The 23,597-nt window shown below is 43.0% G+C and overlaps 2 protein-coding genes across 5 annotated transcripts; one reads left to right on the plus strand and one right to left on the minus strand.

Moving 5' to 3' along the window:
- Nucleotides 1–265: 265 nt before the first annotated feature.
- Nucleotides 266–1,672, plus strand: LOC147207265 (myoblast determination protein 1 homolog). Its single transcript, XM_086106482.1, has 3 exons — nucleotides 266–835; nucleotides 1,165–1,237; nucleotides 1,485–1,672. The coding sequence occupies exons 1-3, from the start codon at nucleotides 266–268 to the stop codon at nucleotides 1,646–1,648; spliced, it is 807 nt and encodes a 268-aa protein (XP_085962608.1). The 3' UTR covers nucleotides 1,649–1,672.
- A 1,518-nt stretch (nucleotides 1,673–3,190) lies between these two features.
- LOC147207266 (troponin T, fast skeletal muscle isoforms-like) lies at nucleotides 3,191–17,225 on the minus strand. Of its 4 annotated transcripts, XM_086106480.1 has the most exons (15): nucleotides 17,042–17,225; nucleotides 14,567–14,606; nucleotides 14,416–14,429; nucleotides 11,370–11,531; nucleotides 8,557–8,574; nucleotides 8,304–8,324; nucleotides 7,726–7,744; nucleotides 7,604–7,649; nucleotides 5,988–6,104; nucleotides 5,825–5,902; nucleotides 5,438–5,551; nucleotides 5,210–5,319; nucleotides 5,012–5,102; nucleotides 4,448–4,488; nucleotides 3,191–3,434 (listed from the first exon to the last, which is right to left on the minus strand). In XM_086106480.1, exons 2-15 carry the CDS (start codon nucleotides 14,584–14,586, stop codon nucleotides 3,395–3,397), a joined length of 891 nt encoding a protein of 296 aa, XP_085962606.1. In that variant the 5' UTR covers nucleotides 14,587–14,606; nucleotides 17,042–17,225; the 3' UTR covers nucleotides 3,191–3,394. The 4 variants fall into 4 exon arrangements, with proteins under 4 accessions (XP_085962606.1, XP_085962607.1, XP_085962604.1 ...); XM_086106481.1 differs by lacking the exon at nucleotides 8,304–8,324 and having other exon boundaries at nucleotides 17,042–17,223; XM_086106478.1 differs by lacking the exons at nucleotides 14,416–14,429; nucleotides 14,567–14,606; nucleotides 17,042–17,225 and having other exon boundaries at nucleotides 11,370–12,511.
- Nucleotides 17,226–23,597: the final 6,372 nt, after the last annotated feature.

The raw sequence follows: 23,597 nt of genomic DNA on the forward strand, positions 1-23,597 counted from the left end.
TTCTATACTTGCTACATTTACCGTTGCAGACAGACACATTGGTCAGCCACATAGTAGCCCCGCCCCTTAAGTGACTGCTACTGAATATAAACAGTCACCAAGACCACAGAGTGTTAAGTGTGACTGACCCCTGAGAGAGCACTGCCTATTACTAGCACACTACCTTTTGACCAAATCAATACCTTATCACTTTTTGGTTTTCATTTTACCCTCTTTGTCCAACAACCTGAATTATTTTGGAACTCGACGAAGGAACTTTTGAAAAATGTCCCATTCCTGCGGAGGAAAAATGGATCTGTACGACTTTTGCTTGCCGCTTTCTTCAGCCGATGAGCTCTACGAAGACCCTTGCTTCAACGGTGGGGACATGAACTTTTTTGATGACCTGGAGTGCAAACCGTACGGTGCCGAGCCCCCCAAGTCGCAAGACCTTGACAATTACCAACACAATCATCAAGTCCCAGTGGCAGAAGAGGAAGACGAGCATGTGCGGGCTCCACGGGACCTCCACCAGGGAGGCAACTGTCTGCTATGGGCCTGCAAAGCGTGCAAGAAGAAGACAACGCACGAAGACAGGAGGAAGGCGGCAACAATGAGGGAGAGGCGACGTCTCAGTAAGGTCAACGATGCCTTTGAGGCCCTAAAGCGATGCTCAGCCTCCAACCCCAACCAGAGGCTGCCCAAGGTGGAGATCCTGAGAAATGCAATCGACTACATCGAGTCTCTGCAGGCTCTGCTGAGGTCAAACAGGGACGACAGCTTCTACCCGGCGCTTGAACACTTTGGTGCAGACGTGAACGCCTCCAGCCCCCGCTCCAACTGCTCGGAGGGCATGGTGAGTCCCAGAACAGCTGAGAGGCTCATAAAATGTGCTCTTTGCTTTCTTTTCAGTACTCAAAAATCCCACCGAGTATCTTAAGTCGCTCTGTAATGTTGAACCGTAGCAAGAATTGAAATGGACTGGCAGCGCATCATTGACATCGATATTGTCGTCGTAATCTTCGACATTTGTTGATTCGTTAATTGGCCATGCAAACAGATTCAGATCATAGATGTAGCATTGCCTAGAACATGATGTCATGACGTTTTTAGGGCTCCGGGAAGTTCCCTTCCTGAATCACCGCTGTCATTTTGGAAGGCTGATTAAACAACTTTTGTCTTTAGGTGGATTTCTCCTCTCCGCGATCAACCAGAAGTGAAAATAACGATGCGTCTTACTGTGGCCCGACCACAGATGGTCAGTTTCCCTTTTCTGACTTTTTTTCGACATCAGTGACAATTTACTTCTCTAGACCAATTTCCTATTTCTGTTTGAATGGACTCATTCATGCTTGTGGGTTTATCTCAGTGTATGAATGATTTTCAATTTGTTTAGCCTGTAAAAGAAGGGGGAAAAAAATCATTTTTAGTGTGCCAACTCATCCTCTGCTGTCACTCTTCACAACTCATCAACTGACACTGTATGGACTTTTTAACTTTTCCAGATTCTAACAAGAGCGCGCCATCGCTCCTTTCAAGTTTGGACTGTTTAACCAGCATCGTGGAGCGCATCAACACAGACCAGGCAATGACTTCTCTGGGTGATAGTGTGGTCCCCGTGGCCCTGGATCCCTTCAGAACAGCCCTCCACTTTGTGAAAATTGCCTGAAATGGATGGACCAAAAGACTTCTTTTCCACAGCAGCCGAAGAGGCCGTAATTGACCTTTATTGCGCAGGTCATTTATAAGGACAGGACAGCGGTAATTGGGAAAGCATTGCTGGCTCACAGCAAGATGGTTCCATTTGGATTAAGGGCAGGCTTTTTTTGCGTGTGTGAGTGTGGAATTTACACATCCTCCCTCTGCTTGCACAGGTTCTGGCCAAGTACTCCAGCATAAATGGTAATGGGATGGACGTTTGGAAAAAAACAAGACAAAACCCCATTGTACAACTTTAAAATAACAGCGACTGTACTTGCCCTTTATGAGACTTAACGAAAGATCATTATTTGTATTTTTGATTCATGTGTAATTTATGAGTGACATGCATTTATTAAAAAATATTTATCATTTTAAATCTCCAGTCTGATGACTAAAATTACTTTATAAATGTTTTTAAAAGGAGGCACTCTGGGTTCGAGGTGTCATTTTAACTTAGTGGGATCTCGGAAGCGTTGACACAATACGACTGCGCAGAATTTGTCGACTCCATTCTTAAAAAGGAAGTGCAAGTTATGCCATTCTGTATTAAATTCTCATGTGCCACACAGATTAAAGGAATCTACATTTGAGTCTCAAATATTCCCCCAACAAATGTAACAAATTAAACATACAGTTATCCACAGAGGGGTAAATTGTACATTTGACAGTGAAATTTCAAGCCTATTTCACACAATTTGCGGATTGACAATAGAACCGTAGCATACCAAACCACACCAAGGATAATGTCAATGATACATCTGCTGACAGTAGCAGTACAGTCAATGATACGGCTCAGTGTTTAATTTATGGTCAGTGTTTACTCTCTGGCCCTTTTCCATCCATCCATCCATTATCTGAACCGCTTCTCCTCACAAGGGTCGCCGGGCGTGCTGCAGGCAATCTTGGCTGCCAATTCTAGAGCACACATAGACAATCCACCATTCACACTAACAATCACATCGAGAGACAATTTGAGTGTCCCAGTGACCTATCGTGCATGTGTTTGGATTGTGGGAGAACCCACGCAGGCATATGGAGAACATGCAAACTGCATGCAGGAACACCGGGCCCTAATTTGAACCCTCGATCTCTGCACTGTGAGGCGGACACGCTCACCAGTCGCCCATCGTGCCGCCAATGTCCTTCGTTTATTTATTAATTTTTTTCATAAAGAGTTGTAAAGAAAACATTTTGATATGGGCGGAAAAAAGCGCTGGCTTCCATCTTTGTAAAATAAAAAACAAACACACACACATATTTGCCTGGCAGTGAAACCACCTGCAAACATGTGGTTCCCCTGAATCAAAAATCAAATTAGGATCAGATCAAATTCAAATGATCTTTGTCAAAACTCTCATCTGCTTACGTTGTAATAATTGATAAACACAGCACAATCCTTGGTCAGAAAAGGCCAACTTGCTGCTTAAAGTTTGAAAACTAACAATAAAAATCACGTTTTGGAATTGTATTGTTGAACTTGTAAAATGAATCAATCCAACGGTGAAACGTGTTTGATTATTTCAGATGCAGCATTTATTTTCTGGACAGTCACACCTTCTTTATACATATACACTGATGAACTTTTGATGTATTGAGTGGAGGTAAATCAGGCAGCAAGATGTCCAGTTGTGATTGTACTGCGGGTTTCTCGTGGCGGTGGTGGTTGCGACATTGCTGCACCGATGTTTGCTCTCCGGCTTGACTGGCGCAGATCTCACTTTCTGCGGCGGCGTGTGGCGGCTCCTTTCTTGCTACTGCAAGGCGCACACACAAAAGGGAAAACGGGGTCAGCTCTGGAAAGTGATTTTGTGAAGAGACCTCACTGAATGAAAACAGAAAAATATGATAAGGTTCAACTTGTTCATGTCACGTCCGTATTCATTGTCTCTGCACAGTATGGCTGATACAAAATAGGCTACTTAGTTTGCCATGTGTCTATAAAAGGCAAACATTATAATTATTTCAGAAAATAATAATAAAAAGGGATATCTGAATTCTTATGTTCAGTATTATTTACTTTTAATTAATGATGTGGCTACAAATCAACAACAGTCCATACTGTATATTGAGAAAATAACACCGGCATTGAATTTTCTTTTTGGCTACTACAAATGCATTTGTTATTAGAACACCGCCCACACCCTCCACAAAGCTAAGTCGTCATTCATTGTGATGTAGTGGCAAAATCGTTATCTATTTAAAGCGCAATTGACCTTAAGCTAATCAAACCAGAAGACGGTCAGAAGTGAAAGAAGACATGCGAAAGAAAGTAGCGCGTCCGCTGAGAAAACACAAAACTCGTCAGCGTTACGGTGCAGTATGTTCTGGCGCAACAAAGTTTGTGCAGCCGCGGCATAATCACTTGAACAATTACACTCGGGCAGTGGTTCTTAACCTAGTTAGAGGTACCGAACCCAATATCCAAGCGGGCGTGTCATATCTAATTGACATCTTGAGTCGGGTGTGTCTTACCCTCGATGGCACAGGCTCCGTCGAACCCCTGAGACCGATTCACCGAACCCACGTTAAGAACCACTGCACGAGGGTAAACACTACAAAAACTTTCATGCTGGTCCAGTAATATTGTATAGCACTAAAATAAGGGATTTTGCCGTTAACATTGCTAATCTCCCCTTCAGTTTCATCAAATTGATTCTGAAGCGGTTGTTTGAAGTCATTTTACAATATTGTTGCTTGCACTGTGATCTTTTTTTTTATATACAGTATGTGGCCTTTTTGTTGTAGTACCTTTCCAAAGTATACTTACTGTTTTTGCAGCTCATCAATGCGATTTCTGAGCGAGATCACCTGAAAGACATTATGAGTGAATTGCAAACACTTTAGATGCATGAATATTTACCGGTTATTTGTTGGCTTCTTTTTTAAATTCTAAAACAACATAAACAATCAAACCCTTTTCTAGACTTTTCTTACAGTGTAACTATTTATAGATTCTGCAGACATGTCAGACCGAGCGGAAAACATAGCGCTCAAGTGGTTGTAAAAGATTGATATCAATGATTGAGCGAATGATTACAATGTGTTGGTTATCACATGCTTATCCAATTGATCAATGCATTCCAGGATCCTTTAACAACAGAAGAATGTGGATGTGATGGGAAAAACGGAATCAGGCGGATGTGTCACTGCTGGTAAACTGAACCAGAGTAGATGTGTCATCAATATTCACACATTGTCCGACTCAGATATGAATCAGAATTCTTTCATACTGCTTGATGATGGCTGGCTCACACAAACCTTCAGAAGTATGAGGTGCAAAATATACCGTATGTATTAAAAACAAAAACAACAATCAATGTCCTTGACAGACCTCATATCGCTCTCTCTTGAGTTTCTCTAAGTGGTCGTATTTAATCTCCTCCAGGCTGTGCAACCACTCCAACATCTGCTTTGCCGTTTCCCTAATAAACACAAACCGGCAAAATTGAATGGAATGGAAAAGGATCACTAAATTGTAAACATGATCAAATAAATGATCACAATGAGCTCGATGGCTTCGGCGCGTTACCTCAGTTTGTCGTCACTCATATGGTCAATGGCCAGAGGTTGGCATCTCTCAGACAAGACCTTCTTCTTCTTTTCCCTCTCGGTCTGCTTCTTTCCTCTCTTCTGGTCCACCTGTCAAGGCAGTGGAGGTTTTCTCCACTCATTATTCTTCACTTGAGATTTTATGTATACTAGTTTTGAATGCGAGCAAGGAAAGGAAAAATTAATTGCTATAAATAATCCACCATACCCTCTGGAGATGACTGGTGAAGCCTGATCCCATGCTAGCCAGAGCAATCTTCTTCTTCGCCTCATCCTCCGCCTTCCTGTGGGCGTCGGCCTCCTCCTTTCTAGTCCTCTCTGCCTGTCACATTAATATTCACAATCAGAACAATCGATAGAGCCTGAGAAGCAACAAGGCCCTCCAGTTGTAGGATTTCAAGGAGAAACCCATTTTGCTGCCCTCTCGTGGTAAGATCACGTGTAGCGGCCGATTCGCTGTTAGACAAACCGGGATAGAAGTGATGCGAACGAGTGGGTGTTATGCGAATATCTTTTCCGTTGCATTTCGATAACACGTCGATTGAATGTTGCACTTTTTCTCCTGTTGTGAAGAAAGGGCAGACGCAAGTTGTACCTCCCGTCTGGCTTGGCGCTCTTTATCCTTCTCAGCTCGAATCCGTTGCTGCTCTGCTCGTTCAGCCCGACGCTTCTCCTGAACACACCGAACAAAACGCACAGTTACACGCTAAGCAGACGCAACGGCGATGCTTAACCCTTCTGCTTGTGGGACATCTCACAATTCTTTCTTTGAGAGCAATTAACTCCTCTTCCTCCTTCTTCCTGCACTCAAAGTGAGCATCGATCAGGGACTGGAGCTCATAAAGGTCTTTGTTTTGACGTTTCTTCTGGATGTCCTGCATGAAACAAAGCAAAGATGATTCACGGACAAAACATGAGCGCAAACCAAGGTATAATAGTTTTTGGATTTTTCATTCTAGTAGCTTCAATGTTGAATTTTTTCCCCTCAAAAATTCACAGTTTTAATTCGTTTTTAGAGCGGGTTTGTTCGCTGACATTTTTTTTGAGGGGGGGGGGGGGTAATGCTTAGCTTTAGTTTAGTTTTCAAATTAGTTTAAAATTTTTTAACATGTGAATTATTTGTCACGTGCCAAGTTAAAAAAAGAAAGAAAGTCACAAAGTGTTTAAGTGCAATAAAGTGACTCTTCAACCTTCCTTCTTCCGCAAGGCCGAACGGTCATACAAAAAATACAAAAATAAATACATTTAAAATAAATCGTGAAAGCTCATGTATAAAATTAATTGAGAAAGAAAAAATGGAGGATGTTATTGATGTAATTATAGTTTGGTTCAGGTAGTTCTCATTTTTTACAGCACTCTTGTTATTATTTTATTCTGTTAACAAAAATGTTTTTTTCAATTATAGTTTTATTTATTTCATTAATTTTCATGAACTACAATAACCTTGCTCCAAACTTGTTTTCTGCACATTTACCCATCACATACACTCCATCCAGCCATTATCTAAGCTGATTATCCTCACGAGGATCGCGTGCGTGCTGGAGCCCATCCCAGCCATCTTAAGGCAGTAGGCAGGGGACACCCTGAACCACTTTCCAGCCAATCGCAGGGCACACAAACAGCATTCACACTCACAAGCACAACTAGGGACAATTTGGAGTGTTCCACTAACCTGCCATGCCTGTTCTTGGAATATGGGAGGAAACCGGAGCACCCGGAGAAAACCCACGCAGGCACAGGGAGAACATGCAAACTCTATAGAACAAGGCTGGAGCCATGAGTCGAACCCTGCACCTCGACACTGGAGGTGCAAATGCTGACCAGTTGACCACCGCCCATCACATACACTATTTGGGCTAAATTATTTGGTGACCAGGTCATGACTGACCCTGACAGGAGCTAAAAGTGAAATAAAATAATGTCGTTGTCTCCACCATCTGTTTTCTTATTCTCAACTTCCTGCTTTCACTTTCCCTCAGCTTTAGCAGAAACGTGCCTTCGCCATTTTTTCATTCTCGTATTCACAATGCCATCCCTCTTGAAGTGGTGGTTGTACTTTCACAGGGATTTCGTCTTTTAGGAAGGTCGGGCATCATGTACCTCATCGATCGTTCATTTGAAAAATGTTGGCATAATCTGTCTGTCTTCTTATGCTTACAGTGGAGCTAAGAAATCGCTGCCCCCGTTTAGATTTATCTCTCAGTCAAAAGCTATATCTTCAAATATATTTCCCGAGCACCAAGAGTGGGCTTTGGCGCCATCTTGTGGTATTTTATGGTATGCGTGTAGATATGAAAAACAGTAAAAGTTGGCCCACATGTTATCTTAAACATGGCTAAATCAAGTGACATGTTGATCAGAACTGTAAACTTACATCAAAGTCAACCTTCTCCCCATCGGGGATCTTGGGAGCAGTCGGTCTGTAACGAAATAACACAATGAGTAAGCCGCATGGCGACAAGAAAATATGTCCACAAAAGTCAGAAACTTCCTCACTTGAACTTTGGCTTCTCTTCTGGATATTGGGCACCATAAGAACGAGAAGAAGAAGAGGGAGAGAGGTGAGAGATGACATGGTTAGAGGCGCCAATGTGAAGGGAATCCAAAATGTTGGTTAATCAGGGGGACGATCCATGTGGACAAGCTGTGTTACATCACAGGGCTGCAAATGGTTTCACACCTCCGGTCGACGATTGAATGATGTGAGTTTTAATTTTAGAAAAACTTTCCACAGCATCGCTGCCAGAGTCCTGTTAAGTCCCTCAAATTCATACTGTAGTATTACCTGATTTATTGAGTTAATTTTGTCAATTAGTGTGCAAAGGAAACAGGACCGGTTAATCAGTATGTTGTACTACAAATGACATAGTAAATAGTTTGACACCAATGAGTCAATTTAACTGTTAATAGAGGTGCAGGGTAAAAAACAAAACACAGCTAGATTCCCACAGGGACAGTTTAGATACTGTGGTTCGGGATGATCTTGGAGTTGTCTTAAAGGGAGCCCCATTCCAACACAGGAACAAATCAAAAACAAGCAAAGCGACAGCGACTCAACAGGAAATACAAAATACCATCTTGATCTCCCTCCTCCACTGGTGGGATCACATTCATGCAAAGAAGAGAAGAGGCAGAGATGAGTTGTTTAACCGTGGCTCTGCGTCTTTGGTTCATCATGTTCCTTTTAATGACACCTCAGTTGGCTAACGGAGAGACTAAATTACTTTATCTGGAAACCAAGTTGGCGCATGAGGGGAAGAAAAAAAACAAAACGCTTTTTGCACAGAAAAACAAGTAAATCAATTAAGAAAATCTAGACCAACATACCTTCCTCTTCATAGTCGTCTGCATGCAGCAAGCGTCCAAAGCAAGAACAGAACAGAAATCATTAGTGATCAGACTTGCTTGCTGCCACTTTACAAAGCCTTGCTTATGAGGCCCATTTACCAAACTGGGGTGTTGCATGCTCAGCGGGAGCCACTGCACAGTCCCTTATACATTACGACATTCCCAGCTGCTTTTTTTGGATCACTTTTATGGTTTGGTCAGTTTGACACTTAGAGGGAGGCTAATTGGTTTTGAGTTGTACTTGAAACTTTTCGTCGAGTTAAATCTCAGCAGCATTTTGTATTTGTCGAATCATAGTGGTCCTTTGATAGTTCCCTGCTATAACAACTGATGTTAATCACCACGTCACAGCAGATTTTGCGGGCTGATTTCAAAATCAGTGCCGCTCGGTATATTCGGTGTCTCTCCGTAAGAAAGATATTCCATTTTTGTTTGGATTTGGAGAAGGTGTATTTGGATGCTGTTTGTGTTCCCATTTGAAATGTTGAGGCTGCCACATTCAAGCTTGAGACGAAAGCAGTGGCTCCCCTGCTATGAATGACAAATTGACAGAAAGTCGAATTTGAAAAAAGATTTGAACTGCACCAATTTCAAAGTACCGCATTGGATGCCGACACCCCAGTGTAAATATCATGTTGCGGTTTGCCACGCCCACTTCTCATCTACTCACCACAACAGAGAGACTCTAACAATGGAATAATGGGGGTTGAACAAATAGCTTTTACATGATGTCGGAATAAAAGGACACGTCATCCAAGGTGTGATGATGGCCTTTCACAATAGTATCCGTTTTAAAAACGGTCTCTGTTTATTTCAACACAACAAGATTGAATTTTATTGAAGACCTCGGATGAGATGGAGCAGTTCAATCATGTAAAAGCGGTTGAATTTCTTCTTCTCACGCTTCATATTTGAATGCCCATTTCATAACACACGAATGCGGCAAACACGAAAGGGATGTTTTGGTTTGATTATGTTATCAGCTGACACTGGTGGCAATGTGAATGCCTTGTAAATGTTTGCTACAGTTCACTCTCAAAACAATGGTTCATGATGGGTGCGCTTTGGGGTTTGTTTGTTTTTTTTAACCAGCCTGAAGTGCAAGGTGCAACAGAGCTCTGTTTGCCAGAGTCTACCCACACTTTGAAAAGTGTTCTTTGAGGATTTTGGCAAGAAATATTCAAGTGTTAAATCAGTTTGGAGACAAAAATATGAGGCGGTAATGAAATCTGGAGCACAGTATTGGTATTTAACATGCCTTGGCTGGTGTGCACTGTGGTAGCAGTGACGAAAGGGCTTGCACTTGGGACGCTTGCCGTGTTCAGTAAATTTTATATATGCTGAAGGTGTAGTTCAGAATACAATTTGCCTTTTGAGAACCAAGCTTCTCCTATGAAAAGAATAACCAGATTTATTTTTATTTTTTTATCAGTTAGAATCGGTTTCTGTTTTTAGCATATAGGAACTCTGGTGAGCAGGTCATTCTCGAAAAGAATCCACATGTTTCTATGATGGTCCAACCACTTACAATTGAAATCCCAAATGAGCAATTTCAGTTGCGTCCATGCATGTTTGTGATTTCACAAAGCACAACAATGCTGCCTGCATGCTTATAAAATGCAAAGGCCATGAATCATGTAAAATGATATCATTTTAGTATCTAGCTAGTGACTTTCAGAAACTAAAAGACTTTTTTAAAACGTATTTTCTTTCATCATTTTCTTGCAACATTGAACCCTTTATTGGGCAAAAGGCTGAAAGAGGCGAGTACATTTTAACTACAGAAAATTAGATTAACTCCAGAAGATTTTGTTTTACTCAAGTCATTTTCAAAAATGCTACGTATTTCTTTTAAATAAAATAATGATGCATCTATGAATATGAATGGCTAAATGACATGGTTCCTCTGCCTTTGAGCAATGTGAGTGGCATCTGTTTTGACCTCCTCTGAGTTGGAATTACCAAATGTGTTTCCATGCCCTATAAAGAGCTTCAAGTTGCACAGTTGGACAGCATATGGCTTACGTCAAAGGTAAATTTTGAGAATTCAATATACTGGATTGGCCCGAATATAAGACGGCCCTGATTATAAGACGGCCCTCTTTTTCAAGACTCAAGTTTGAAAAAAGACTTTTTAAACACCAAATTAATTTTTATACAGAAAATAATTATAGTACATCTGAAACAAATGATTAAAACTATATATTTGAGAGAAAATGTTATTTTGCCTCATTCAAATCTTAATATCTGAACATTTAAATATGTAATAAAGTGCAATCACATTCGTAAATGAATGGCTTCTGGTTTTTGAAATGTAAATTACATCATAACTTCTCCTCGGCTGCCGGTTAACCTGGCCGATCTTCGACTCACTTTTCTCCAGATTGTCACTACGTTTCTCCATTTTCTGTTATCTCTTCCATTATTTTCTTCTCTTTTCTTTCTTTCTGCTATTTTTTATTTATCATCTTCGTGCTACCACTATTTTTATTTTTATTCTTTGTGACGGGTTCACTTTGGCCTGGGGAATGAAGTTCAGCATTCGCTTCAATGATATCTGGCGCCATCTAGCGTCGTGAATGGGTATAATGTCAAGACCCCGAATATATGACGACTCCCACTTTTTCAGTCTTATTTCAATGCAAAAAACACCGTCTTCTATTCGGGCCAATAGGGTATCTTGCGATACAGTGGGTTGGCTGACTATGTTTGCAGTACCGACTACTGTCCTAGAGAGCAGAGGGCTGAGAGGGTAGCAGGAGAAGGGTGAAGAGACTGCCCACGGCACGTACCTTCCTCCTCACGAACCACCGCCCTTGGCTCGGGTTCAGGCTCTTGTTCAGGCTCTACCTCGGGTTCAGGCTCTACCTCAGGTTCAGGCTCTACCTCTGGCTCTGCTTCTACCTGGGCCTCCGCCTCAGGGGCTACCTCTACTTCTACTAGCTCCTCCTGGGCTACGGCATGCACCAAACCGCCAAGGAGAGGGTGTCGGAGGAGGCCATTAATGAAGACCACAGACATGACAGAGCCATTAAAAAACAAAAATGAGAGATTGCTTTAGTTACACAGAAGATGGATTGGTGAGCGAGGGACGGCACTGCTGGAAAACAAAGAGAGAAACAGATGATGATGATGATGACGATGATGATGATGCTGATGCTGGGAGTCATTCGATTATTCACACAGAAGCCACGGTGGACTTGGTAAGGTGGGAAACTAACGGAAACATTTTTGTGTCTTGATACGATGTAAAAACTCTCATGTCGACTATGAACATGCACTAAATGTAAATATAAACACAATATAAATATCTGTGTCCATCAATCCCTTTTCTGCAGCATTTTTTCTTATTGGGGTTGTGGGTGAGCTGACTTTGGGCAAAAAGTAGACCAATCATTCGGCCCACCGTGGTGCTGAATAATATTATTTAAAAAAATCACACGCTCATAGATCATTGTGAAATTATTTTTCCAGATAGTTTTCCACCGCCGTGGCAAGTGCGTGAGAGATGTCGATGACAGCTGCACGAATCACATGGCAAGAAAATAAATGCAGTGAGCCTCAAAGCTCACTCGCATTTTTCGCTTAACCATGTGATTTCAAACATCACTCTGAAATCAGCAGTACACCCTTAACTTGAACTGTTTGACTGACAGCTGTACAGACCCATACATAGAGCTCACTCCCTGGATACCTATCGTTGCTCTTCATGAACAACAACAACATCCTATATGAATACTGGCTGCTGTTTGGGATGTGATGGAATGTGTATGTATAGCAGTTAGTGTCTACGGTGCACTTTGAATTCTTTATGTCTCAATGTGTTCACTCACGCTAGGTTTTGCTCCTGAAAAATAAAGTGCAAAAACCCACTCATTAAATTGGTGACAATATGTCTTGTATAATAAACAGCAGATGTCTGTGCCAAACACTTCAACTTAAGCATGGAAACCGGAAGCTATCAAATTAGTGGAGACAGGTCCTCAGAGCTCGGAACTAGTTCAGTCATCTTTACCTTCCTCGTCTTCAGTTTTGTAAAGGTAACAAACATGGAATGGGAAAGAAAACAAACATATTTTTGGTTAACATCACCTTCACCGAACTGTAAAAGGACCCCTGACATACTGGGCTCTATTTTCGTGGATGGCGTAAATTCTGCACAGCGTGGCCGCGTGGAGGTGGTTCGATCGTAGTTTTGCAGATGAATGCAGGCCGACTCATCTGAGAGAAGGAGGTCTATGCCGCCGTGGAAGGGGTCACAGCCAGCTTCAATTATGGCCAATCAAAGCAGATCCTCTCATTCCCTTTAAATGAGGTGCACTGGTCATGCATTAAAGCACATGTGTCAAACTCAAGGCCCAGGGCCAGATCCGGCCCGCCAGGTCATTTTATGTGGCCCGGGAAAGCAAATCACGTGTGTCAACTTGCTAACATCTGTACCGAAATGTCAAATTGTCAAGTGTAATAAATAACATTGAGATTTTGCAATAATTATGTTACCCTGTTTACCCTCATTGGAACAATAATTGAACAAACTACTTGAATCATCTTTACTGATTTCAAAACAAGTAATCTATTCATTGGTTGTGTCAGTAATAATTTTATGGTTTCACTGTCATAACGGCTCTCCGAGGGAAGATGTAACTCCAAATTGCCCCGTGACTAAAATGACTTTGACACCCCTGCATTCGAGTCTCAACATCTGCACTGTCAAGTGGGCACTTATAGACTGCCCTCGCCCCCACCCCTATCATGCGCCGCCCCATAGCTGTGCTGCTCACTTGGGTGGGTAAGAACTATAATAATAATAATAATGGGGTGCTTTTGTCTCCAACATATAGTGCACAAAGTGCTTTACAATAGTATTAATCATCGTAATCATAATCAATTCATAGGTTTTGAGACCCGCCCTTCACATATTTATGAGTGAACTATGCCTGACATCACCCACATATGTCCATGTGGCTCAGTATCTGTCTGCCTGCCTCACCATGATTGCATTAGACCAGCTGTCTACCCTGTGCCAGCACTCAAGGCTGCATCTGACGGAGCGGCAAAAGTTTGCAAGTGTGTGCACACCTAACAAACGTTCCCCAACAATTGTAATGGTCTCATTTTATTTTTATTATTATTATTATTATTTTTTTTTTTTTTGCAACAGGAAAAACTGTTTGCAACCATTAAAACTGTTTGGGAATGGCTGGTGGACGTCTTTGCAACTGTTTGAAACTTTGAACGAACCCTGACCCCAAAATAAATCAATAAATAGAGAAATAAATAAAACGTTCGCTACGTGCGCACACACTTGCAAAGCTTCGCCGACGTGGTAGGAAGCAAACCCAAGTGTAGATTGACATTCGACCACCAAATTGTCACTTTGCCAGGCGCCTTTTCAACAACACGCCCTCTGCTGCACTGGCTGACCCTTGTTGGCGGAGACCGGTCTGCCCAATTGATAAACATACAGTGAGCCGTGTGCTGGCCAGAAAATCAGCATCTGACGGCATTTGTGCCTCACTGCAGATGTGCTATCAACGAAAATAGAGCCCTTGATTTTATCAGGTACAGTATGTGCTGCAGTTTGTACTTTACTATTACACAATAGTACAGATCAAACAACTTCTCACAATGCATTTCAGTCATGCACGTTATGATCAATCTCTTAATCTAGGATTGGTGTTGACATGGGAATTTTCTTCGTCAAGGCGACAACAGGAAAAAGAACAAATTTTGTCAATGTCCAAGGACACTTTCATGCCTGATCTGGCAACTGCGTGACAGCTGAAACAATCGTGGATACTTGCAAACACAATCAAACATTCCTGAATGGTTACTTACCCTCGAGCTGATCCCTGAAATAGGAACACAAGTCACAGTCAACTAAACATGAAAATACATCCGTCTTCGACAGTTTCTCTCCAAGGTGAAAATCATCAGTCAATGTGTGACTGCGGGGTGTTTAGTGATTGAAAACGTGTGATGCGCTTACAGTTCCTCGGTGTCGGACATGGTGACGGGAGACCTTGCAGCTGAGGGCAAAGACAAAGAGCCTCATGAGACCATGCTGCTGAAATAACTGCCTCGGCGTCACTTTCTCATTTAGTTCTGTATTAAGTCTTATTTTGACGGAAAGGTCGAAAAATAGCATCCGAGCAGCCTGACACATCGCACAGGTTGGCTGCATTTCTCCATCCAATCACAAAATGTGAATCAAAATCATCTTTGTTGTGAGAACACACAAGGAATTTGTCACCCGTACTCTAGGACCACAGAAAAAGAATTAAATACGGGAATCATTATTCAATTTTTTAAAAAATGCCACAATCACAAAATATACGTTTAGGACATTAGCAAAAATGTATACATTACTGAGAGTCAATATAATTGTCCAGTTGTGCGGTAATGCTGATCAGCAACAAATCTGAACATGTTGCAGAGCTACATAGATGACGATAACGACGTGTGAATTGAAAAAGTGTCACCGCAAAATTAGGTATCAACTGTTTGAGAGGTTAACGGCAAGAGGAAAGGAGCAATTTCAAATGCCTGTGACAAGTGATGAAAATTCCCAACACAAGAGCAATTCTATGATAAAGTGTGAACAAGTTTCAAGAGTGTGTGCGGACCCTAAACACCACTTCCAACACCCTCGCTATTTAAATCCGGCAGAGGAAGAGCTCGATTGGAGCCGGAGTGTCAGTATTTCTGTATACTGTACGCGACTGTATCATATTGGATATATAAAAAGTCTCGTTGGATGACTCCTTCACACTTAGCGGTGGGCACAGGTGCAGAGGACTTAAAGGATTAGCTCAGGATCATATTTCTACCCATCAGCTGGGGAGCACGGTCCAAATAGCTGCTTTAATCCTCAGACTTGGATCAGAGGGAGGAGCCTCTGCAGTCCGGCAGCCAATCAGCATCAACTTCCAACAAACGAGCACTTTGATCGACTTACAGCTGACAGTCATGTCTACTTTGTGTTCCGCATTCGGCCAGGACATACCTACACGTCAGCGCTCTGTATATTTAGTTGGTGGCCACTTCATGTCTTCAGTATGAGAACACTGAATTCTGAGCAGTATTTCTGAGTCTTTCTGAAACTAAAACTGCAACGGAACAGGTGAGCCCGGGGAGACGCGCATCCTCGGCCAAACTGTTTGCAGATACGAGCTGTATTTATAGTCCAATACATCAGTCAGACAGGGAGCGAGAGAGAGAGAGAGATTGAGAGAGAGAGAGAGATGGGGGGGGGCAGCGAGAGAGGGAGATAGTGAAAAGCCTCTCTACCAGCCAACTGGACTTGGTATATTAATACAGTATCTATTGGCCATATATCACAAAGCGACAGCCGGCTTCCCAGGCCCGGCATTCATATCGGATTGAAGTTCATTACACTGACATGCGAGAGGAGCAGGATTCAATTGCATATGTGTAATGTGATAAATATGCTAATATTTTACTGCTTCAGTGAGATCGAAATTGTTTTCCCAGTCTGCTTGTGTCGAATCCGAGACGATGTAGCTAAATCTGTGAACACACATAGACATCATTTGCAGATGTCGGTACAAGTACCCACATAACTGTCATACACAAGAGGGAGTTCATCTCAGCCTTTGACAGAAACTTAAGAAATACTGTAATGGTAGGTGTGTCATTTAAATGAAAAATGTGAACAATGTGAACTTTAGCACATCAACAAGAAAAAACAAAACATTCTGACTGGAATTCAAATACTTTGATATTGTGATTATATCACTGTGTCATGCTTTTGTAACTTTAGCGTGAACTGATCGAGGTTAAGTTCACTATCACGAATATTGTTTATTGACTATTATTCATTTATTAGTAGGAGTAGTAGAGTTAGTAGAGTCTACTCATTATTCGCCTTTCTTTTGGTGATATTATTTATCAATTCAAAGAAAAAGAGATAATGCTTCCATTGTGCACCAGTGTGCGTGAAATAAATGAATCCCGATAATCAAATGGTATGTGTGCAATTTAAAAAGGTTGTCGTGAAAGTTTCACAAATAATTACCCCACACTCAAAAATAATATGAAGTGAATTGTGAAAAATATTCCCATATGGTTCAAATGTTGAGCATTGGAGGTTAGAAGATTCGCATTCTTAAATTCTTAATTATACTCAACTCTCAACTCAACTCTATTTATAGAGCACTTTAAAACAACCATCGCTGTATACAAAGTGCTGTACATGGAGCAAAATATCATAGATACAATAAAAAAAAAAGATATAATTACATTTTTAGAAATGTTATATAAATATATACATACAATTAATAATAAAATAAATGATAATATATACACCACTTTATAATTTCTTCTGACTCTCCTGAATCACACAGTTCAGATCAGCCCACTAAATGTTCAATGAATAGGCAGTAAAAATTGAATTCAAGCACATTTAATTTTAAGTCAATTTGCCCATGTGCCCGGTGCCTACCTTAGAGAGGCAGAGAAGAAGCTCCAGTGACGACCAAGATGAAGGTGTGTACAATCTGCAGCCTCTGCTCAGAGAATATGTCCCTGTGTTACAGTGATACTTGAGCTCATCTGGCCCTTATTGGCTGTGGGATGAGAGTGAAGTGTGGGTGTAGTCTATACGTTTGTGTGTGGGAAATGTGGGGAGGGGGCCAGCCATGACCCCAGAGAAGGAGATGGATGAAATACTGGGGATGGGAGACGAGGGCTCGGGTTTTGGAAAGGAGCAGCTGAGAAGCTTCTGTTGCTAAATTTACAGTGATGGAAGGCTGAGAGGAGGGGGTTTACACATCAGCTTGGCATCCAGACAATGGAGAGAGTGAATGTGTGTGTGTCTGTCCGTGTGGTTGTCAAGGTGTGTTTATCGGTTACTTCGTGAATCAATCTGTCAATCAGTCTGGCATCCCTGTCAGGGATTGTATAGAAGAATGCCACAATCAAAAGTCAGAACAATGCAAGCAAAAATGGAATGATCACAACCACTTTGACATTGTTGCTATGTTCTAGAGCAGGGGTGCCCATTACTTCGATCTCGATCGACCGGTAAATCGCAGACTGGTCCCAATCGATCGCGAGGGGTGTAGAGGAGGAAAAAAAACAAACAACCATTTGTGTGTCTTTGTGTATGTTAGTAATATATTTTTTGTGTTAATGTACCCTGCACTCTAATCATGCTATCGGTCTCATTTTCACAAAAAGAATAAAAAAAATCAAATAAAGCAGGTAAATCTTTAACCTATGGTGGCGCGTGACCTACGTCACTGGAAGTCTGCAATTGCAGCTTGTGATCAGAACAGCTGTGCTATATATTTTATCATTATCATTATTCTCATTAAGAGTTTGTTTTGTGTACAATTTACGGGCAAAGAATAGGAATCTAGAGGGCCGAGGGAAGCACTTTAAAACAGTACGTGTGAGCTACAATAGTGAACAGGCTGCAAAAGTGCGTCGCATGCCTCCGTATGAGGCTGTTGCTCATCATGGCGTGTGTGTGTACTGTATGTGCGTGCGCGTGCGCGGTAAGGGTCGATCGCGGGTGGTTGGTCGATCGAAAAGTCGATCTTTGGTCCAAAACGTTTGGGCACCCCTGTTCTACAGCATGGCACACATTGTGTCATCTTTACATGCACCTGCAAGCTGCTGCTGTAGGTGGGAGTCCTTTCCAAAACACAGCAGATTCTTTCGTCCAAAAGGGTCAGCACTGGACTCATCACTGCGTCTCTGGCTCATTGTGTGATGTTCAACCCACTTGAACTCATTGTGTCGACACTTTGAAGTTACATGTATCTATATTGCAAAAGTGTATTGTAAAAGACAGTGTAAACAGTTCTCTGTTCGATTTGGAAAGGCCCAAATGTCCCTTTGGCACAGCCAGTTGAAATATGGTGGCAGTGCCATGTCTGACATTCTACAGAATATCCATCAGGTAAGAAAGAATATGTCATTCTGTTACAGACTAGAATGCCAGCAGAGGTGCTAAGCTCACTGTAGATGCCCTCATTGTTTTCACATTTCTAAATGCTATTTAGGGCCGTATTACGCATTGTTGCATTCTCCGTAAAGTCAAAGAGTCAAATCAAATTAAGCTGATAAAATGTATGCAAAATTCCCACGTAAATCTATGCCATATACACTGTGTATATATATATGTGTATATATATATATATAGCGGCTGGATAGCATCGGTTTGGCGTACGGGAGACGGTGGTTCGAATCCCGCTTGGGCAAAAATGAGCACATAACACCATCCAGTGTGGGTCCTTGGGCAAGATCCTTCACGCTAATGCGAAGGGCCCCAGGCTGCCAGATCAGAGGAGGTCATACCAGAGATTGGGAGGCAAGCCCCAATGAATGCAGATGATGAGATTGGGAGGCCAGCCCCAATGAATGAAATGCTGAGCGAGGCAGCAACTGACCTGAAAGCTACGATCATGGCGAGAATGAAAGCTGGGCAACCTAGAAACCGATTACAACGGCTATGTGAAGTATACCACCTGAAAGTCTCATGGAAAGTGTGAATGCAGCACTGAGGGCGATCCCTACCGTAACGATCACGGAAACCAATGAGCTGATATACGCTTCAGCATCAGTGATCCTAGAGATGCTTGGCTATAAGAGCAACCATGGAAGCCATGAGATACGTTACCCACCATGGAAAAGACGGTTGGAGGCTAAGATCAAGGCAGCTCGGAAAGATGTGAGTCAATTGACGGAGGCCCAGAGAGGTGTGATGAAAAGGCCGATACCCGAGAGGTACATCCAGATGACCATACCTGTAGCACTCGAAACTGCCAAACAAAGGCTCCAAGCCTTGTCCAGCCGCCTAAAGCGGTACACGAAAGAGAATGAGGCCAGACGAATAAACAGGCTGTTCGCAACACAACCTGCGAAAGTGTACGCTCACTGGCAGGGTCCTAACAACAGAGCTGACCCACCAAGACTGGAAACTGGAAGGTACTGGAAAGGCATATGGGAGAAGGAGGTTGCACATAACAGCAGTGCACAATGGCTGGTGACCCTGAGAAAGGAGCACAGCAACCTCCCTGAACAGAACCCAGTTACCATAACAGTGGCAGACATACAGGAAAGAGTCTCAGATATGAAGAACTGGACAGCACCAGGCCCGGACATGGTCCACACCTACTGGCTAAAGAAACTCACAGCACTCCATGAGCGCCTAGCAGCACAAATGAACCAGCTGCTGAGGGATGGGACTCACCCAGGATGGCTAACGGAAGGGCGAACGATCCTGATCATGAAGAATCCCTCAAAGGGTGCAGTCCCATCCAACTATCCAATAACCTGTCTCTCCACAACATGGAAGCTCATGTCAGGCATCATTGCGGCTAAGATAAGTGGACACATGGATCAATACATGAGCGAAGCACAGAAGGGCATTGGTAGAGATACCAGAGGAGCCAAACATCAGCTCCTGGTTGACAGAACAGTCGCACAAGACTGCAGGTCCCGACATACCAACCTGTGCACAGCCTGGATTGATTACAAGAAAGCCTATGACTCGATGCCACATACATGGATCACTGAATGCTTGGAGTTGTATAAGGTGAACAGGACCCTAAGAGCCTTCGTTGCGAACTCGATGAGGATGTGGAAAACCACACTTGAAGCCAATGGCAAGCCACTTACCCAAGTGTCCATCAAATGTGGCATATGCCAAGGTGATGCACTCTCCCCACTGCTGTTCTGCATAGGACTGAACCCCCTAAGCCAAGTAATCACCAAGACAGGCTATGGGTACCGCCTCAGAAATGGAGGACATTGGACATTGAGGACAGCTACAAGTACCTCGGTATACTACAAGCCAATGGCAACCTCGAACTGGCAACAAAGAAAGCGGCTACGGCCAAATACCTCCAGCGAGTGAGGCAAGTCCTAAGAAGCCAGCACAATGGCAAGAATAAGACCCGGGCAATAAACAGCTATGCCCTGCCAGTGATCAGATACCCTGCAGGAATAATAAGGTGGCCAAAGGAAGAGATTCAGACCACGGACGTTAAGACCCGAAAGCTCCTAACCATGCATGGAGGGTTCCATCCCAAATCCAGCACCCTGAGACTGTACGCAAGCCGAAAGGAAGGAGGCCTGGGACTAGTGAGTGTGAGAGCTACTGTCCAGGATGAAACATCCAAGCTCCATGAATACATCAAGGAGAAGGCTCCAACGGATGACGTACTCAGAGAATGTCTCAGACAATGGGGAACAGAGGATGAGGTGCTAGAAGAGGGACCATCATGGGAGGACAAGCCCCTACACGGGATGTACCACCGGACCATAACTGAAGTGGCTGATCTCAAGAAGTCCTATCAGTGGCTAGAGAGGGCTGGCCTGAAGGATAGCGCAGAGGCACTCATCCTGGCTGCTCAGGAGCAGGCCCTGAGCACCAGAGCCATTGAGGCCCAGATATAACACACCAGACAAGACCCAAGGTGTAGGTTGTGCAAAGAGGCACCTGAGACAATCCAACACATAACTGCAGGGTGTAAGATGCTGGCAGGGAAAGCCTACATGGAACGCCATAACCAGGTGGCTGGCATAGTCTACCGAAACATCTGTGCGGAGTATGGACTGGAAACCCCAAGGTCAAAATGGGAAACACCTCCGAAGGTGGTGGAGAATGACAGAGCGAAGATCCTGTGGGACTTCCAGATCCAGACTGACAAGATGGTAATGGCGAACCAACCAGATATCGTGATCATAGATAAAGGGCAGAGGAAAGCCGTTGTAGTGGATGTAGCGGTCCCAAGTGATGGAAACATCAGAAAGAAGGAACATGAGAAACTCGAGAAATACCAAGGGCTCAGAGAGGAGCTGGAGAGAGCCTGGAAGGTAAAGGTGACAGTCGTGCCTGTGGTGGTCGGAGCACTCGGGGCAGTGACCCCCAAACTAGATGAGTGGTTGCAACAGATCCCGGGAACAACATCGGACATCTCAGTCCAGAAATGTGCAGTGCTGGGAACAGCAAGGATACTGCGCAGAACCCTCAAGCTTCCTGGCCTCTGGTAGAGGATCCGAGCTGAATGAGGGACGGACACCACCTGAGGGGTAAGACGAGGATTTTTATTTTTTTTATACAGTATATACTATATATATATATATATATATATATATATATATATATATATATATACTGTATACACACACACACACACACACACACACATACAACCACCAAGAGAAAATTTAGAATCGAAAAGAATTTCATTTGTGGTATAGGTGAGGTATTTTCTGAATTGCGAGAGCATCAAGGTTCAGTCCAGTCCATCAGAGTCTCAGATCCCCTTTACAACTGGTATTAAAATGGGATATGTATCCGGACACGCTATCCAGATGATAACAATTTAATCTTGCCTTCAGGTTTGCACCTGTTATTTTTAATGGATTCTCATGATCCTCATTGAGCTCATATCTCTGTCCTCGCAAAGCAAAACCTGCATGTGATTCTGAACAGTGAATCAGCTGTGGACCAACTATCAACCTTTATTGTAACATTTTTGTATTTAGACATACTATATGAGGTAGAAGTAGGCAGCAGTTTTTTTAATCATTGTTCTATACAGTGAAAGATTATGACTGGACCAATGTCTGTAACACATAATTAACTGGTACAGGGTTTGACAAAAAACTTTCTGAATGAGAAGACGGAAAGTGTTTGACATCTCAAAAGATATAGCCTTTGCTGTCACTCACTTGTTGCCAACAGTTGACAACATCCAACCGTTCATTATCCACGAGAGTGGAATGCATGCTGTAGCCTATCCCATTCGTTTAAAACTCTCCATCCATTTACTCTTTCCGGGGGACTGCTGTAAATATGCAACCATTGTATAAATTGTTGTTTGTCACTGTGTGCCCTGGCTGGCAAGCAATTCAGGCTGTCCCCTGCCTACTGAACCAAGACAGCTGGGATAGGCTCCAGCACGCCCGCCACCCTTGTGAGTCTAAACGGTTTGGATAATGGATAGATACGTGGATGGATGTTCACCACGAGGCCAAGGATATGTATGTATTAAATAAAAAGGGATGCAGTGTGGTCTCTCTGAGGCACCATAGTGGGCGTGCTTCAGAATATACAGTTCACACACACACACACACACACACACACACACACACACACACACACACACACACACACACACACACACACACACACACACACACACACACACACACACACACACACACACACACACACTCACACACACACACACACACACACACACACAGTCACTTCTTCATCAAGCAGTTGCCGCCTGACCTTTCCCTGGATAAGCAGAGGAAGATGGATGGATCGATACATTATATGTTACAACAGTCGATATCTATCGAGCTATCATCTCTCTCTCTCTATCTATCTATCTATCTATCTATCTATATATATATATATATATATATATATATATACACATATATACACTGTATATATAAAATAGGGCGGCCCGGTAGTCCAGTGGTTAGCATGTCGACCTCACAGTGCGATTCCAGCTCCGGCCTCCCTGTGTGGAGTTTGCATGTTCTCCCCGGGCCTGCGTGGGTTTTCTCCGGGTACTCCGGTTTCCTCCCACATTCTAAAGACATGCACGGTAGGCTGATTGAACACTCTAAATTGTCCCTAGGTTTGAGTGTGGGCGTGGGTGGTTGTTCGTCTCTGTGTGCCCTGCGATTGGCCAGCAAACGATTCAGGGTGTCCCCCGCCTACTGCGCGAAGACAGCTGGGATAGACTCCAGCACCCCCCGCGACCCTAGTGAGGATTAATGAAAATGAATGAATGAATGAATATATATATAAATGTCTACTGCATTAAATGTCCTGAAAAGCATTACCTTGATGATTCGTAAATACTAGTTTAGAACTACTATGACGGTCCCTAAAGCAGGTGGCCCAGCAAAAGAGAGCAATGAGGGGTGAAGGCATTGGTGTGAGAGCTGACCAAGAAGCCGATGGTCGCGCCAGCCAAACAGTAAGGCATTGTGTTGGCAATGCAGGAGCTGTAGCCGTC

Source organism: Hippocampus guttulatus, chromosome 3, assembly GCF_054856545.1.
Source record: "Hippocampus guttulatus isolate MCC_2025c chromosome 3, RoL_Hgut_1.0, whole genome shotgun sequence".
In the NCBI taxonomy this organism is placed as follows: domain Eukaryota; kingdom Metazoa; phylum Chordata; class Actinopteri; order Syngnathiformes; family Syngnathidae; genus Hippocampus; species Hippocampus guttulatus.